General features: G+C 37.3%; 1 protein-coding gene across 7 annotated transcripts in view; it reads left to right on the top strand.

Moving 5' to 3' along the window:
- Window positions 1-18519, top strand: part of ATE1 (arginyltransferase 1) — a 198208-nt gene that overhangs the window by 152499 nt on the left and 27190 nt on the right. For all 7 annotated transcript variants that reach the window (XM_036735165.1, XM_036735163.1, XM_036735166.1 and 4 more), the window contains one exon: window positions 7202-7322. In XM_036735165.1, coding sequence (XP_036591060.1) covers window positions 7202-7322 — 121 coding nt within the window. The remainder of the gene's footprint in view (window positions 1-7201; window positions 7323-18519) is intronic.

The following is an 18519-nucleotide window of genomic DNA, read 5'->3' on the forward strand; positions in this document are numbered from 1 at the left end:
AATAGCTAGAGAGGATGGAAGGATTAAGTGAAGGCTTTTTGTTTTGGATGGGGGGAGTGAGGATGAGGGACACTTGAGCATATTTGTAGGTCGTAGGGAAGCCAGTACACACTGAGACATTGAAAATAAATGAAAGCGTTTGGATGATAGAGGGGGAAGTCTGCTGGAGAAGTTGAATGGGGTTTGTCTTGGCAAGGAGAAGGGCCATGTCATTATATGTGACAGGGTGAAGAGAGAGATAGGTGCAGAAGCCTCAGCTTTTTTCAGTAATGTTGGAGGTAAGGTTCTCAGTTTAGAGGGTGGAAAGAAGGGAAGCCATAGGAGATTTGAGGAGGGAAGAAAATGTTTGGAAGATCTGTCATAAGTGAGATAATGAGTTATTTAGGGAGATGTAAAAAGATTATCTTGCAACAATGAGGGCTCAGTTAAGGCTATGTAAAATAAATTTGTAGTGGACCCAGTCAGAATGGTTTTGTGATTTTTTCCAGCTTTATTCAAAAGTTATGTGTATTGAAGCAAAGGGCAGTGCACAGTGGGAATGAGCCAAGACTGAGAATTGGCAGGACAAGATCTTCAGTGGGATAAGGGAGTCAGGGACTCCAGAAAAAAGGACAGTTTAGAGTTGAACTGGTTCACCAAGGGGTCAAGATGGAGAAGGGAGGGGAGTGTAGCTAGTGCAGGGGTGATGGCCTGGTAAAGAACTGAGGGGTCAAGGGATTGAAGGTTAAGGTGTAGATAAAGAACAAGTTTGCAGTTTTAACACAGAGGAAGAAGTGGAATAACAATAGATTGTGATCAGATGAGGGACTTTTTGAGTTCATGAACTTAGAAGAGGTATATTTGTGGGGCAGGATCAAGGGTATGACCATCTTCATGTGTGGCTCAGGTAGGACGGATGAGTAGGTCATGTGAAATGAGTAAGTTGAAGAATAGTGAGGTTAGGGTATTGAAGGGAGTATCAGTATGCATTTTCTTTTTTTTTTTTTTTTAGTTTTTTTAAAATTTTATTTATTTAACTTAATATTTTTAGTTTTCAGTATTATTTTCTCAAGAGCTTGAATTACAAATTTTCTCTCCAGTTCTACCCTCCCCACCACTCCAAGATGGCATATATTCTGGTTGCCCTGTTCCCCAGTCAGCCCTCCCTTCTGTCACCCCACTCCCCTCCCCCATCCCCTATCAGTATGCATTTTGAAGCACTCTGCTGTGAGAATTTATGAGCCAAGTGCTGTGCTCATTAGAAGGGAAATATCCTGGAGATCAGTAGACAGTAGCTACCAGAATCTTGGTTGGATGGCAGATATAGGTTGAGGAGGAGAGATCACTGAGTGATGGTGATAGAGGGAGAACTCGGAAGTTGTTCAAAACATACTCTTCTGTCTTAATTTAATTCCCTCTATAACCCCTGATTACAGGCCTCTGAGGGGACATCTGTATCATTTATGTGACTTCTGTGGTTTGATACACTTGATCCTTGTTTAGTCCTTTCCATTTGCTCACTCATATTTACCTTTTAAAGCTTCTCTGGACTCTTATGAAACTTATTTCAGTTCTTCTTTTGCTCTGGTTTTTCATAAGAAATACTTGGAAGTCTTTTCTTTCATAAAAAGTTTCAGCAGTTCGGCTAGCAGCTGCTGTGACTGTGTAAAACCAACAACAGCCAGCACACAGAATGCTGCAAGCCCAAGTTCTTTTGATCTGCTTTACTAAGGAAAGCAACATTAAGGGGTTAACAATCACAATTTAATCCAGCATACAAATATCATTCACTTAGTTCAGGGGAGAAAGCCAGCACCCTGAGCTTTAGAGCAAATACAAGCAAATTACAAACATCAACAGTCAGACCTTGTCTGATTCAAATCTTAATGCATGGTTATCAGAGTTTAACAAAGTCTGAACATCTGGGTTTACAAGCTGGAGGGCTCTTAACTACACCTGCCCAGAGTCTCCACATCAGCACACCACCAAGAGTGAGAGCCCTAAGCAAATAGCTCTGTCTTCTCTTTTTATGCACTCTTTAGCCATCATCAAACATCATCTGAGCCACCAGAACTTAAGCTCTTACTGTTGGCTCTGGTCTTAGTGACTCCCCTTAGGACCCTGGGGCTTCACACCCACATCGGCTTAGTACCTAGTAGCTAGGGGTTTTGGGCCTACTTGGAAGCGAAGATATAATTAGACCTGCCTTCATTGGCCCCACCTGGAGCCCAACCTTAGTTACCAATGCACCCCCCCACCCCCGCCCAATAGAATAATTGTTTTTCTTGGTAAATTATTTTTGCTTGTAGGTCTATGTCATTTGCCTTTGACGATATCATATTCTAAACTCTCTGCTCCTTTATGGTGTTAGCTACTAAATCTTGTGTGATCCTGAATGTCTCTATGGTACTTGAAGTCTCTCTTTCTTCGTAACAGCGTCTTTTTTTTTTTTTTTTGAGCTAGAAGGTTGTAATGGTAATTAAGGTGGGCTTTTTTTTTTTTTTTTTACTGTTTTCTCTTTTAGAATGCTAAAGTAATCAAATGCCTTTGATTAAGTCCTACCTTGCCAAGCCCCATGCCCACACCCTTTTGCTGATTAGATGTGAAGCCTTTGGGCCCTGAACAGAGGTTAGCATTTTGTTTGGGGCTCTCACTCACTGGAAGAGTGTTGATGTAGAGACTGGGTAGCCATTGGAGCCCCCCCCGGCTTTGAAGAAAACCCAAATTTTAGTGCTTCTCTTTTTAGTAACTATGTATATGTGATATCTTGATCAGACAAAGTCTGTCTGTTGAATATTGGTATTTGATCTGTTGATATTTTCTGTTTGTAATTTCTATTTGTATTTCCTCTGGAGTTCTGAATTAAGTGAATGATATGTGTATGTTTGATTAAAGTGAGATTGTTAACCCCTTAAAGTTGCTTTCCTTAGAAAAGCAGATCAATCCAAGGCAAAATACGGACTTTCAATAAAATAGAGGACTTTCAAGCTTTCTCAGTGAAAAGACCAGAGCTGAATAGAAAATTTGACTTTCAAACACAAGAATCAAGAGAAGCATGAAAAGGTAAACAAGAAAGAGAAATCATAAGGGACTTACTAAAGCTGAACTGTTTTGTTTACATTCCTACATAGAAAGATGATGTGTATGATTTATGAGACCTCAGTATCATAGTAGCTGAAAGGAATATGTATCTATGTATATATATATGTAGGTGTGTGTGCATATATATATACACATATACATATACATATACATATACATATACATATACATATACAGAGAGAGAGAGAGACAGAGGGCACAGGGTGAGTTGAATATGAAGGGATAATATCTAAAAAAATAAAATCAAATTAAGGGATAAGAGAGGAATATATTGAGTGAGGGAGAAAAGGAGAGATAGAATGGGGTAAATTATCTCACATAAAAGTGGCAAGCAAAAGCAGTTCTCTAGGAAGGGAAGAGGGGGCAGGTGAGGAGGAATGAGTGAATCTTGCTCTCATCGGATTTGACCTGAGAAGGGAATACCATACACACTCAATTGGGTATCTTACCCCACAGGAAAGAAGGAGGAAGAAGACAAAAAAGGGGGGACAATAGAAGGGAGGGCAGACAGGGGGAGGAGGTAGAAACAAACACTTTCAAAAAGGGACAGGGTCAAGGGAGAAAATTCAATAAAGGGGGATAGGTTAGGAAGGAGCAAAACATAGTTAATCTTTCACAACATGAGTATTGTGGAAGGGTTTTACATAATGATGAGCATGTGGCCTATGTCGAATTGCTTGCCTTCTTAGGGAGGGTGGGCGGGGAGGGAAGAGGGGAGAGAAGTTTTAAAAACAAATGTTCAAAAACAACAACAACAAAAAAGTAATAAAAAAAGTGAATAATTGTCACTAATTTTATTCTTCAGTAGGATGAAACTTGAGTAGTATAGGCAGAAATGTGATAATTACAAAATAATATCTTATAATTGAAAAAAGATAATTCAAATTCAGTGGTGATGAAGACTGTTATGCCCGGGGATGAGGTAGGTAATCCCTAAAGTTCCTTCTAAATCCATGGAGTACCACCAGTTTCCTTCATTTTTTGTTTTCTTTTGTTGTTTCCTGTTAAGGGACACATTAATAAAACTGGAATTTAAGAATGCCTGAAAGAACCAAAAAAAAAAAAAAAAAAAGAAAAGCAGATCAAAGAACCTGTGCTGGCAGCTCTTGTTGCTTGTCTTATACCTCAGTAGCAGTTGCAAGCCACATTGTTGTTGTTACAAAGGTCCATTTTGTCTCTGTTGTTCCTAGAAATTTTAATTTTAGAATTTCTTTTAGAAAGTGACCAGTGGATTGATTCTGTTTTCATTTTGTCCTCTGACTTTAATATGTTTGGACAGTTTTATTTCATGATTTCTTAAAATAATGATATTTAGGCTATTTAGTGCTAATGGTTTTCAGGTAGTCCAGTGATTCTTAAATTTCACTCTCCTTGATCTATTTTCCAGATCATTTGTTTTTGATGTAAGATATCTTATGTTTTCTTCTATTTCTATTTATTCTATTTTTTTCAATCTTTTGGCTTTTAGTATTTCTTTTTGTCTCATGGAGCCATTGATGTCTATTTAATTTTCTAGGAGTCTATTATATAAAAGATTTTATACCTCTTATGCTAATCTAGTAATTTTCTTTTCAAGTCTTTTCTACAGAAATCTCATTTCTTTTCCATTCTTTCCTCTAGTGCTCTCATTTTTAAAAAATATTTTTTAACTATTGTTTCATATTTTCTAGGAATTCTAGTTGATCTTATGGCCAAGCTATGTTTATACTTGAACCTTGGCTTGTAGATCTTTCAGAATTCTCTTTATCTGGGTGTCTTTGTTGAGTATCCCTGGGTACCATAATAGTCTTCTATTGTAAAAATGATTTTTTTGTTTGCTAATTTTTTTAGCCTTGTTTCCCAAATTGGTACTTTGTATTAGAGACAGGTGTTACATACTTTTGAAGAGAATATCAGAGCCTTTTACTTTTCGTGGTATGTATTATCTGGGGTCCTGCTGTTGTGTTCTCTGAGTATTGAATACTTTCTTCTTAAATCATTATAGCTGTGGCTCTGATCAGAATGCTACAAAAACTTTTGTCTGGCCCTTCATGTTCCGATCTAGGGCACAGTCTGATCACAGCCTTCCTAGACTGAACTTTCTAGTCTTCAGACCGTTCTTTGGTTCTAGGTAACACAAACTAGGATGTGAGCTTGAAAGATGGGGCTGTCTTGTTTTTCTTTTTGCATCCCCAGGCTTGTCACTAGGTGGAGTTTCTGTAGACAGTTACTGATCCCAGTCCTTGTCTGCTATGTGGAAGCTTCTGCAGGTTCAGTGAGAGAGGCATTAGAATGACCCCTGGTTCCATAATTCTTGTCCTTTTCACTCACCACTGAGCTGAGTCATATACAGTTCCAGGGTCAGTATATAGAACTGTCAGTCTTACTCCTTTGGACTAGGCCCACAGTGAATCAGAACAACAAAGCTACATATATTTTGTGTGGTGAAATAATATTCCATGTACCATAAATTCTTCAGCTATTCCTAGTTTATGAGAACTCCCTTAGTTTCCAGTTCTTATTACACCAAAGAAAAAAGTGTTGGTAGGAAATATTTTTGAACATAAAGGTCTTTCTTTGTTCTCTTTGGGGCATAAAAAGGTATGTTTAGTTTAGTGAATTAGGGCATAGTTAGTTCCAAATTGCTTTACAGACTGGGTATAGCAATTTGCAGCTCTACTGGCAGTGTATTAGTGTGCCTGTTTAGCTAACGATCTCTGCGTGTGAAGTGGGACCTTAATTGCCTTAATTTGTATTTCTCTGATTATTAGTAATTAATGCTGTGCTTTGGGTGGGGTGGTTAGCTTAGCTCTGCTTGGTCTCAGCCTGAGTTGTTAATTAAGAAAATTACAAGGGCTGTAAGAATTTAGGCAATGTAGTGTTGTAGAAAAAATGTTGAACTTGGCGTCAGGGGAGAGCTGGTTTTGACTGCTGTTTTCACAACTTACTGTCTGTCTTTCAACTTTCCAATCACTTAAATGATCTGAGCCTGAATTTTCCTATCTGTAAAATGGGCATAATAATCTTTGAAGCACCTACCTTACAAATTCAAGATGATGTTCAAATGAGATAATGAATATAAAGTATTTTCTAAACCTTATTTTTTAAAAATCTTATTTAATATTTTATTTTTTCCCAGTTAAATGTAAAAACAATTTTAGCATTCTTTTTTTTTTCTTCAAATTAGGATATGAGGTTGAAAGCTGAGGCTGTCTTTTCTTTTTGCATCCCCAGGGCTTAACACAGGGCTCATCATAGTAAGCGCTTAATAAATTCTTTTTCATTTCACGTGTCCATTCTCATCCTCAGATTCTTTCTTGTTCATATCCTCTCATAAATCCTCCATAAAGGATCAATCCAACAAGCTGGAGGCCTTCCTCTAGGTCTTGTAACATTTGTTAGCACTGTTTCTCGCTGTCTCATTATGCCTGTTCAGTTCCATTTCTGATCATATGTTTCCTGGATGATATCCTTTTTGGCATCTTTTTTACTTCAGTCTTTATTGCATAACCAATATTTATCTGAAATTTCATATTTCATCTTTTTTCCCCTTGACTTTAATGTATTCCAGATAGAATTGAAATATAAAAATTTGTATTGATGTCGGCAAATATATTCTTAATGGAGTAAGATGAGTATTAAATTCTCTAATTTTATTAATTAACAGCAAATCTTCATTTCTGAAAATCATCAGTAACTACTATGTAATGTTCTAAAACACCAACAGAAATATAATTTAATTATTGTGCAACATTTTCAAAGATTTGAATTCTTTTATTTTGATAATTTTTATTTGAGACAAGTGGTTTTTAAATCTAAATTTTCTAGTGTGAACATCAGTTCTGGAAGGCAGAATTGTGAATTTACTCTGGTTCTATAGAAGATGGGAAAGCTGAAGTTGTTCAAATCATAGGCACTGTGAAATATGCAGTGTCATTTTTAGAAAGCCTTTTAGTCAAACTTGTATTCTTAAGATGGTGAAATAATCACTAACAGGGTTATTTAGTATGTACAGTAAAGCAGTTTCCTGGTTGATTTTGTTTAGACTGGTGATTGAAAACTTTCCTTTCACAGGAACCTTGTAGCCAGGAAGTTATCGTGTCATTATTGTATCTGCCCTTTTTTTCTTCTTTCTCATTAGGGTCAATATAGGCCTTCTGATTTGTTGTGTCCAGAGACATATGTCTGGGTGCCCATCGAGCAGTGTCTGCCTGCGCTTGAGAACTCTAAATACTGTCGCTTCAACCAAGACACAAAAGCAGGTAGGTTTATAACTGGAGCTTATAGTTTCACGTTGTCAGATTTATTTTTATAATCTATCAGGGTCATGGCATTTGTTCTTAAAAGGATCCAGATTGCTGTATATGTATTTTGTGTATGTGTACGTGTGCAGGGGCGAGGGGGATGGATGAGGATGAGGAGGGAGGTGGAAGAACAAACACAGTCTTAGAAATAAATAAAATCTTAAGTTCCCTTTTTTGTGCTGCTGTTCCTTACTCGTCCCTTCCACTATGTTGAAAGTTCTTTGAGGGCAAGGATCACAGCTTCCATTCTCTTGATTAGTTCTTATCGTGTGTCTCAAAGTAGAAGTAATAGAATTGTAAAAAGTTAGGGTTAGAAGAAACTTTTAAAGATCACCTAGGGTAGACTTTCTTCCTTTAACAAGGCTTGGAGAGAATAAATGGTCTTCCAAAGTCATCAAAGAAGTTAGTGAGAGAGTTAGTTCCCCAAACTAGCAGTATTGAGCCTTAGAGAGAGTTGATGATCCTCCAAAGTTGTCTAAGAAGTTAGTGAGAGGAGTCGGTCTAGAACCTGAACTAGCAGTCTTGGATAAGTGGACTGAAGCCATTGAGGGGGAAAACCTTGGTCCAGTCATTTTCTTTATCAATAACTGAAGTCCGTAAGAGGGAGGGAGATGCACTGTTTTGCAAAAAATTGGACACCTAAATAACCGAAGTAGTATATATTAAACTTCTGCCCCCTTAGTTCTTTATACAATGTGGTCTGCAAGTTTTTTTTCTTTTAGTTCATGGTAAATAATGGCCTGTATCTGTTAATATAATTTGTTTTCATGTCTAGTAGTTAAGATGTTAAACTTTAAAATTATTTTCAATATTACCCTTATATTATGTAGTGTATCCAAAAAGCATGAGGTGGTAATCTTCCTCTCTGGCCATTTGCTTATATAATTAACTTCTGAAACTATAAAGAATGTCTTCCAGTTTTCCTAGGATTTAAAACCGACTTGAGTGACATTGGAAATGATTATATGAAACCTCCTCCTTGTACAGATGGGGAAACAGACCCGCAGAAGTAGTCCCTTATCAAGTGACTAAAAAACTGTTATGGATTTAAAAATAAGACATTGCTTAAATGTATTTATAGTAAGTTTTTATATTTTTTTAATTTTAAGTAAATATAAAACAAATAGAAAAAGTGTTATCAAAGATTTTTACCTCTTTTTTATAGCCTTATCTGCTTCCTCCGTAGTAGTATCCAGCCATTTGTTAAATCCAGAGTATCAAAAAATAAGTAGTGAAGGAAGGAGAGAGAGAAAAACTGAAGAGCACAGGGTGAAGAATGGTAGTATTTCCTAAAATTGGTTCAAATGCCACAGGTGCCTATTCTTTTTCTAGAGTTAATCAGGAAAATTTATAAACTATATTTTTTAGATATTTGGCTTGGCAATATAGCTTAGCATCCCAACATTAGATAATAAACACTAAATATTACAGTTGTATATCTATTTAAGTCATTATTGAAATTTGGAAGCTCTAAAAAGCAATAATGCTCATGGATTATATTTACATAGCACCAGAAGTGCTCTGGAACCATCTCTATCAGGCTTACAAGAGCAGTTTTTGAATTTTCAGCCTGAGCATATGCACCTTGGAAATTGGAAAGCCCTGGTCTTGATTCATTGATTGTCTAGACCAGGAGTTGGCAAACTATAGCCTGTGGACCAAATACAACCTGCTGAGAAAATGGTTTTTACATTTTAAAATACAGTGGACCTTACAAAAACAGACTGCAACAGGCCATAGTTTGCCAGACTTAAGAAGGTGATAGATAAAATATTAATAATGCAGATTTAACTTAAAAGTGTGTCTTGTATACATTTTTTCCTTGGGGAGCCAATTGTTAAACATTTACCAGTACACTGCTACAAAGGACAGAAACTTAAAGACCATAGTATGATCATTATCTCATTTGACCCTTGGAAGGCTGTATAAGTATTATTTTACAAATGAGGAAACTGAGACTTGGAATGGCTACATGATTGGCTTTGGGTCACGCAGACTGTGAATGCTGGAGCCAGGATGTGAAGTCAGGTCTTTGGACTTGCGAGGGCTGTGCGTTTTCTATCATACCCCAGCTACCCACTAAAAATAAGTTTGTGTTTTTAGCCCTTTGAACTGATTACTCAATTCTAGGTGAGGATGGTTCCTGTGCTTTCCCCTTGCTTGTACAATGATATTATTTGGAAAATAGCTTATGTTCAATGTGTCCTAACTAGATTTGGAATCCAGGTGAAAACCAAAACAATAAAATGGTAGAAAGGAAAAGGAATACTTTGCCTCACTCTCAGCTTCCCTCAAGGTTATACCAGACCCAGTCTTCTTTGAGTATACAACTTGATGGATAATGTTTCTTTTAGTCATGTCCTATTTTCTTATAAAGACTGACCTGTAAAGTCACTTCTAGATCTAAAATTCAATGCCTTTTAAACTTTCCTTCAAATTCCAGTGTTTCTGGGAAATTTTTAGCTCTTTGAATTGTCTTTCATTCTAAACTTCTCAGTTTAGTTCTTCTTTCCTATTGACATAGAATCTGGAAGTGTAGGGGACTACAACTTCACATTTCATAAAATTCAGCCCAGTAATTAACTGAATGTCACATTGAAGGGGAATTTAATGAACTTTCATTGATAATAATGATTAATTTTTCTCTTCTTTCCCCAAGTGATCAATAATAACCCTGTATGTCAAATGCAAATACAGTGCAGAAATGATTCTTAGATCACTTTGTCACTTAAATGACAGTATTTGAAGCCTTTGCTGATCCCTAGCTATTAGTTCCCTCCCTCTAAAAAATGTCTTTGAATTTCTTTTGCTTATAGTTGTATGTATATATGTAGTTTCTCTTAATAGAATGTAAACTCCTTAAAGACAGAGACTATTTAATTTTTATCTTTATAGCCTTAGCTCCTGGCACAGTGGCTAATGTATAGTTAGGTCCTTAATAAATGCTTATTGATTGATATTTACTATTGATTACCAACAATATACTTATGAAATATAGTTCTTCAGAGATTCTCATTTAAGTCTCTGTAATAGATTTTGTAATTCAGTTTTGAAAACAAATTCAGGGTAAGGTAATGAGTAAACTATTCAGAAGATAATCCTTTGAACAACAGGATTCCTAATATCCTTTGTACTTGAAAATTTCAGTTCAAGTAGAATGTTTTAACAGTTTTATCAGTATTAAATATCATAGCCCAGACGTGACTTACAATCAGACTGACATCCTGTGGTTTTAGGAAATTAAAATGCAGTTACATGCTGAACTGTATTGGGCATGCTGTGAGACACGGTCATTTGAGGTTTAAATAGTAGTCTATAAGGAAGCTGCTTTCGACTCAGGGGCCATGTTATTTTTTCATGACCTACTGCAATCTGTAATTTTCCAGTTCTTTCAGAAAAAATGTAAAGCATAAAATGAATACGGATTTACTGCATAGTGCTATTGACACTAAATCTTGTCCCTCCTATCTTTTTAATGGTGATCTTTCACTGAAAGGCTCAGATGATTGTTTACAGACATTTTCAATATACATCTCTTACCACTTAGAAGAAAAATTTCTCCCTTTTCCCAAATATCCCTTCTGCCTCAAATAGTTCTGCTATAATCCTCTGGGAAATCTTAGTCCTTGACGAGTTTTGTTTTGTGTTTGGTAGGAGGCAGAGTAAGTGGGTCAGAAAACCTTTCCTAAAGAGAAAACCTGTTAGGTTTATTGTGCTTTCTGAAAAAAGTAAAGTAACTCATATCAAATCAAGCTAGCATATAATATTTCTAAGTAGAGATAAAATACTATTTAATTATATAAAAGTTTTACGAGTCTTTAAGACCTCCCCTAAGAAAGAGTGTGAATGTAACTGAAACCTTACATGGTATTGACTTACAAAGTTTTTCCCTGAGTTTAGAGTTAAATGTTAATAGAGTTAAAAAAAATACGATTCTATTGCATTTTTCCTTTTTAAATATTGAGTTGAATATGTATTCGCATATTTTGACACTGGACCATCATATGCTGTTTTTTTCCTTGCATGTTTTCCTAACTTTTGGAGTTCTTAAATATTCCACTTCTGAAAGAGGCTTACCTTGAGTTCCTCTCGCTCCTTTCTTGTGGTCTCCTGTTCCATCATCTAATCTGTTCATTGAGTGTAGCAGACCCTAGACAGGGAAGAAAGAGACAGAGGAATATAGTTCCACAATTACTACCCAAATCAGGAGTGAAACTAAGGAAAAGTCTAGTATAGATAATGTATAGAAAAGTGATAATTATAGGTGAGTCTAGCAGTTTGATAAGTCTAAAGACATTTGGTAGTTGCTGTAATTAATTATATCTAGGTTGGAAGCTGGCTTTAGGAGGAAAATAAAATCTGTTAGCTGAATTTGATCATCCTCACTAGTATTTTGGCAAACATTTTATTATTCATTTCCAAGGCAGTAAAATCCTTATAGTTACATCCTTATAGCAGCAGAATCAAATGTCTTGCCATTAAGATCCTCAAATAATTTGTAAAAGAAAAACCATCATAATAACTAATGATTGTTGTATATTTCCATTGTTGGCTTGATAATAAAAACACTGTTTTAATTCACAAATTATTTGAAAAATCTTTCAGTATTTGTTGCGATCAACTTAATGGATTTTATTTTGTTCCTAAGAAATTATAGAGATATAAATTTTCCCCCAGGTGTTTCATTTATTCATTTTTAAAATTCATATCATCAATTTTAAAGTATTCGTAATATGTAAAGCAGTGTTGTAGGCACTGGGACAGATGAAGAGCTCATTGAAACATGTTCCCAGCTTATGCAAAGCATACATTCCTTTGTGGGGGGAGGGTTGAGGGATGTCACAATTATAATTAATGCACAATAAAATACCATAAGAGTGTGAGAGAAGCCCAGCGGGCTTTACAGCATCTAAGAAAACAAAAGGCTATGTCCCATTTTGCTACTTACAGGGATGTTACTCCTTGGATCTCCAGGGGGATGAATATAAATTTATAATAATTCTACTGTACACTTAAACACCCTTCATATTTAAGAAAAATTTTCCCATACATTCTGGTGAATATCTCTCTTAGATCTTTCTCTCTTCCAAAAGCAGAGCAGCTAATTTCTTGATTTTCTTAATGAGAACTTTATACTTAAGAAAGTAGAGGAGTCAACCAAGGAAGATTCTCTTATGGATTTGATTTTCACCAACAGGAAAGAGCTTGTTACTCTGGTGGAATCAGTCAATAAACTTTTACTTCCTGTTATGTTTCAGGCCCTCTGCTGGGTGGGTATAAGGGACACAGAAACCAACATGAAACAGTCCCAGCTCTCAGGGAGTTTACATTCTATCTGGAGAGACAACATACAGCTAAATACATAAGGCTATACAAAATAATAGAAGGTAACGAGGAGTAGCACTACCATGGGGGGACCAGGAAAGGCTTTATATAGGAAAAAACATCCAAGCTTAACTTAAGGAAACTAGGGATTCTAAGAAGTTAGGGTGAGGATGGATTATTTTCTAGGCTTAGGGGGCAGCCTGGGAAAAGACAAAGAAATGGCAGAAAGAATGTCATGGATGAGGAATATCAAGAAAGGCAAGTTTGTCTGGACTGTAGAACATGGGAGTGGGAGTTGGAAGATGGAAAGGACCTTAGAATTCAGCTAACCTCCTCATTTTACAGATGAGGAAATTAAAGCACAGTGAGCACATGAGTCAGTTGCTCAGTGACTCATGAGGCTAGGTTCTGATCAGACTCTCTTCCACTGTAATCAAAGAGGCAGAGTGTCTCGACTAGAGGTAGTAATCCTACTATGCTCTGTCCTGGTCACAGACCACATCTGGAATATTGTGGTAAGTTCTGGGTGCCACATTTTAGGAAGGCCATAGATAGGTTAGCCAACAATGACCTCAGGGTCATTAGATACGAGCATTGCTTGAAGGAGCTGAGGTTGCTCTGGAGAAGAGATTCATCAGAGGTTATGATAGCTATATTTGAGTGCTCACCATATAGAAGAAAGATTTATTCTGCTTGGCTTCAAAAGTCAGAATTAGGTAAATGTCAGAAAGTCAAATCTAGTTTTGATGTCAGGAAAAGCTTAACAATCAGTTATCTCAAAGTGGAATTGTATGGCCTCAGAAAGTAATGAGTTCCTACCTAATTATAACTCTTCGAGCAAAAGTAGTATGACCACTTTCCAGGTATGTTGTAAATAAGAGTCTCATTCAAAAAATGACTTCTGAGGTCCTGTCTGACTTGGATTCTTTATTATTACTCTGTGCTGCTAAACACAGTTGGATTATTTCTAGGGAAGTTCAGCAGTTCCAGTCATTTGCTGAAAAACAAAACTATTGTAGATATGAAATTGAAATATCTCTAAATTTTTATTGTTGCTCCATCATGCCTGACTCTTCATAACTCCATTTGGGATTTTCTTGGCAAAAATACTGGGGTGGTTTGCCATTTCATTCTCCAGCTTATTTTACAGATGCGGTAACTGAGGCAGACAGGGTGAAGTGACATGCCCAGGGTCACACAGCTAGGGAGTATCTGAAACCACATTTGAACTCACAGAGATGAGTCTTCCCGACTTCACTCCTGGTACTCTATCCACTGTACCACCTAGCTGCCCAATAAATTTTAATCACTATTGAATGTTAGCTCAAAGTGGCCCTCCCTTTTTTTTCCTGTAATTAATAGATGTTATTTTATTGCTGGCTTTATTTGCCTAGTGCGGTGTTTCTCAGTTTTGTTTTGTTTTTTTAATTTTTGTTTTTGCTCATGGCAGTTTTCTTTGCCTTAAGGAAATGTGACACATTGACCGTTTAAATTAGAAACACTATGGAAGAGTCAGTGGACTTGTAGATGTGCAACTTCACTTCAGTGAGAATAACCTGTTTTGTTGAACTCTTTCCATGTTTGATGTCTGATATGTTTTGAGGTTAGTGCATACATGTAACGGACAAGTTCTGCTTATTTTGCAAATAAACTTATACTGCATATTCTGGGTAAACAAAATTTGTATGAAAATTATGTAATTTTTTTTGGAGGGGGGAAGGCAAGGCAATTGGGGTTAAGTGACTTGCCCAAGGTCACACAGCTAATGAGGGTGTCAAGTGTCTGAGGCTGGATTTGAACTCAGGTCCTCCTGACTCTAGGGCCAGTGCTCTACTCACTGTGCCACCTAGCTGCCCCAAATTATGTATAGTTTTATCTGCACTAATCTAACATCCAAAATTTTGTGATATATATACATTTTTCTAACATGCCTCTCATGTAATCACTATGTAAATGTCTAGTGACTGCAAAAAGCTGTAGCATGCACAGTGGCCATACCCTGTTAAAATTGTTTCGTCAGGAGGGCTAAACTAGATTGAGGATAACCAACAGGCCTCATATCTGCCAGTGAATTAGGGGTATGTCTACCCCAAGTATGGAAAGATTTCCCCTCAGCAGAAAGAGTAGATGAGAACAATTTATTCCAGTGGCCATGAAGGCAACCGAATCAGGGACTGTGGAGTGCTTAGAGTTTGTTCAGACATCAAAGACGCCAGGGTCATCCACCGTATCCTGAGTTACTGTGAGTCATCTTGACTTCTGTCTTGCCACTGGACTTCTGATGACTCTGGAAGAGAGAGTGAAGCTGATAACTTTGTACAGCTGTGCCTCACTTAAATCTCATTCACTCACAAGTCAGGGCATCACCCCATGATGGCATTGGTCCTCTTCAAAAGTGGAGGATGGACACAACAACATTCCAGCACTAGACATGAAGACAGCCTCTGCCCTTGAGCTGTTTACATTGAGGAGGGAGAGAGGTAATAATAAGTACACACATATAAATGAGGAGATGATTTGGGGGGCCAAAGCTCTCATGTAGATGACACTTTTGCTGAATCCTGAAAAGAACTTGAGATTCCGAGAAACAGAAGCAAAGAAGGAATTCATTGCAGACATGGGAGACAATTTTCCAAATCAGAAAGGACAAGAGGGTAGTCAGGGCAACAGAGTCTTGATCTGTTAAAGAATAACCCTATCTGGGAGAGCTCTTTCCTATATTACTTCTCCTGATTAGGTATTGTTTTCTTTGTAGGTTATTTACCATTGCCTAAAAAATGTGTAAATGAAGTTAAACACTGATTTTAATCAGTGGGATCTATTGTCCTAGCCAGAGAAAAAGATTCCATTTAATCTGGGCTCTAAACCCTTTAGGGATTAGCGTATGATCATTCACTAGTAATAATGTTTTAGGTTAAATATTTAACCCTCAAACTTTTTGCACACTTGTGTATAAAATTATATTTACAAGCAGTTTCTAAGCATAATTATCCACTTAAATTCATAAAATGATCATCTTCCTAAACAATTTACTGTCCTATTCAGCTCAGTGACTTTCCCAGAACTTTTCATCCCTCCTCAAACTTCCCGTGGTTTCCCCTCCTCCTACCCCCTCAGCTAAAAATCTTGTCTCATGTTTCACAGACTCTTGTCAAGGTCTGTCAGTTTCATCTTTGCATCAACATCTCTTGAATATGCCATCTTCTCTGATATAGCCGCCACGTTGGCACAGGCCATCATCACTTCATGCCTGGATGGTTGAAATAGCCTGCTGGTGAGTCTGCCTTCCCTTGAGTCTCTCCCTTCTCAATACATCCTCCATTCAGCTGCCAAAATCAGAGACCTCAACTGCAGGTCCAGCCACACCACCCCTCTTCCCAATAAGCTCCAGTGGTTTTCTATCACCTCCAGGATCAAATAAGAAATCCTCAGTTTGACATTCAAAGCCTTTCTTTATAACCTATTCCCTTTCTGTTTTCTTATACTTTATTCCTTGCCATCTTTTCTTCAGTCAAGTGATGCTGCCTTTGTTTGCTGTTCTACAGACAAGATAGTATCTCTTGGCTCCCAGTGTTTTCTCTTACTTTTCCCCATGCCTGGAATGCTCTCCCTCTTCTCTGCATCCTGACCTTTCTGGCTTCCTTCAAGTCCTAACTAAAATCTCATCTTCTATAGGATGTCTTTCCAAATCCTTCTTACCTAGTGAGTACCTTCCTGCTGTTATTTATTTCCTGTTTATCCTGTATATAGCTTGTTTGTACATATGTGTTTCCTTGTTGTCTCCCCCATTAGATTGTGAGCTCCTTGAGGTCAAGTACTGTTTTTTGCTCCTTTCCTTGTCTCCAGCACTTAGTACAGTAACTGGAACATGGTAGGTGCTTAATAAAGGTTTATTGACTGAAAAAAATTGAGGCCTTTTCTTGAGACTTTTTTCTTGTTCGCATCTCATCTCACATTACTTAGATGCCTTCTCCCACTATCTCCTCCTTCACTCCTGTCTCACACAAAGAGGTGGTCCTTCTCCTTGCTAAGGCAAACCATCCTAAATGTACCCTTTCATTCCCTCTGGTCTTCTTTAGCAAATTCCTTGCTGCCTCTATATAATCTCAACTTTCTCACTAATCAGTCTCTCCCTGTCTACTGGTTGCATCTGTGCTGCCTACAGATACATCTTTGTCTCTCCCATCTTCAAAAACTCCTCATTTTCTCCATCCATTTCTGCTAGCTATTGTGTCATATCTCTCCTCCCTTTAACGGTAATGGCTCCTTAAGAATGTCATCTACAGTTGTCTTTTTTTCTTCTCATCCTCTTAATTACTTGCCATTTGGTTCTGATCTTTCTTGGTTCTTCTTCTGCCTGTCTGACCTCACTGTCTCAATTTACTTTGCTAGATCTTCATCTATATCATTTCCATTGTCCGTGGGCATCCTCGTACCTCTGTCTTGGACCCCTTCTTTTCACTCTATATTATATTTTTGCTTAATGATCTTTAGCTCCCACTGATTCAGTTATCATCTCTGTGCTGATAATTCCTAAAATCTACTTATCTGTTCTAACCTACAGTCTCACATCTCCAAATGCTTTTTTGTGAATCTTGAACTGGATGTCCCAAAAACATAATGAACTTTCCGTGGCCCAAACCAAACCCATTATCTTTCCCCTCAAACTTTCCCTTCTTCTGAACTTTCCTATTCATTTCTAGAGTTCCACCATCCTTTCATTCACCCAACAACCTAGGTAGCATATTCGACTTTGCACTCTCCCTCTCTATATCCAATCTGTTGCTAAATCCTGACCATTCTTCCTTTGTAAAATCTCTTGTATGTTCCCCCATATCTCTTCTGATACTGCTTCTACACCTTCATCACCTCACACCTAGATTATTGAAATAACTTTATTTGGTCTCCATGCCTCAAGTCTCTTCCCCACTCTAGTTCATCCTCTACTCGGCTATCAGGTTGATCATCTTAAAGCCCAGGTCTGACCATGTCACCTCCCCTATTCAGTCAACTCTGGTGAGTCCCTATTTGCTCCAAGAACAAATACTATATAAAGTATTCTGGCTTTTAAAGCCCTTCATAACCTAGTCCATGCCTGTTCTCCCAGTCTTACTTTTTCCCATTCTCCCAATACTCTTCCATCCAGTCACACTGGCCTCCTTGCATGTCCTTGCCCAAGATACTTCCATCTTCTGACTACATTTTCATTGACTGTCCTCTATGCCTAAAATTATCTCCTTTCTCTTCTCTGCCTCCTAACTTCCCTGACTTCTTTTCAAGCCCGAGCTAAAATCTTACCTGTTGCAAGAAGCCTTTCCTGGTCTTCCTTATCTTACTGTCTTCCTTCTGAGATTATCTCCAATTTATCTTCTACATATCTTATTGGTACATAATTATTTACATTTTGAGCAGGAATTGTTTTTGTTTTTCCTTTCTTTGTTTCTCTAATACTTAGCACATGGTACATAGTAGGTGCTTAATAAATACTTATCCACTCCCTGTTGACTGACTGGCTTTTTCTTGTAGTATGTCAGTTCTTTTACTAGTCAAATAGTAACAAAGGTTTATGTTTACATAACATTTTAACATTTGCAAAAACAATTTCTCCATAGTCATTCTGTGAAGTATTCATTACAAGTACTATTATCCTTCTTTTTCAAGCTGAGGAAACAGTTTAGGAAAAGTTATATAATATGAGTGTGTGTGTGTGTGTGTGTGTGTGTGTGTGTGTGTGTGTGTGAGAGACTAAATGTCAGAGTTGTGATTTAAAGCCACATCTCCATCCTGATTTCCCAGTTCAGAACTCTTTACTCTCTGTCCTGCTGAGGCA

This window comes from Trichosurus vulpecula, chromosome 8 (genome assembly GCF_011100635.1).
Source record: "Trichosurus vulpecula isolate mTriVul1 chromosome 8, mTriVul1.pri, whole genome shotgun sequence".
Taxonomy (NCBI): domain Eukaryota; kingdom Metazoa; phylum Chordata; class Mammalia; order Diprotodontia; family Phalangeridae; genus Trichosurus; species Trichosurus vulpecula.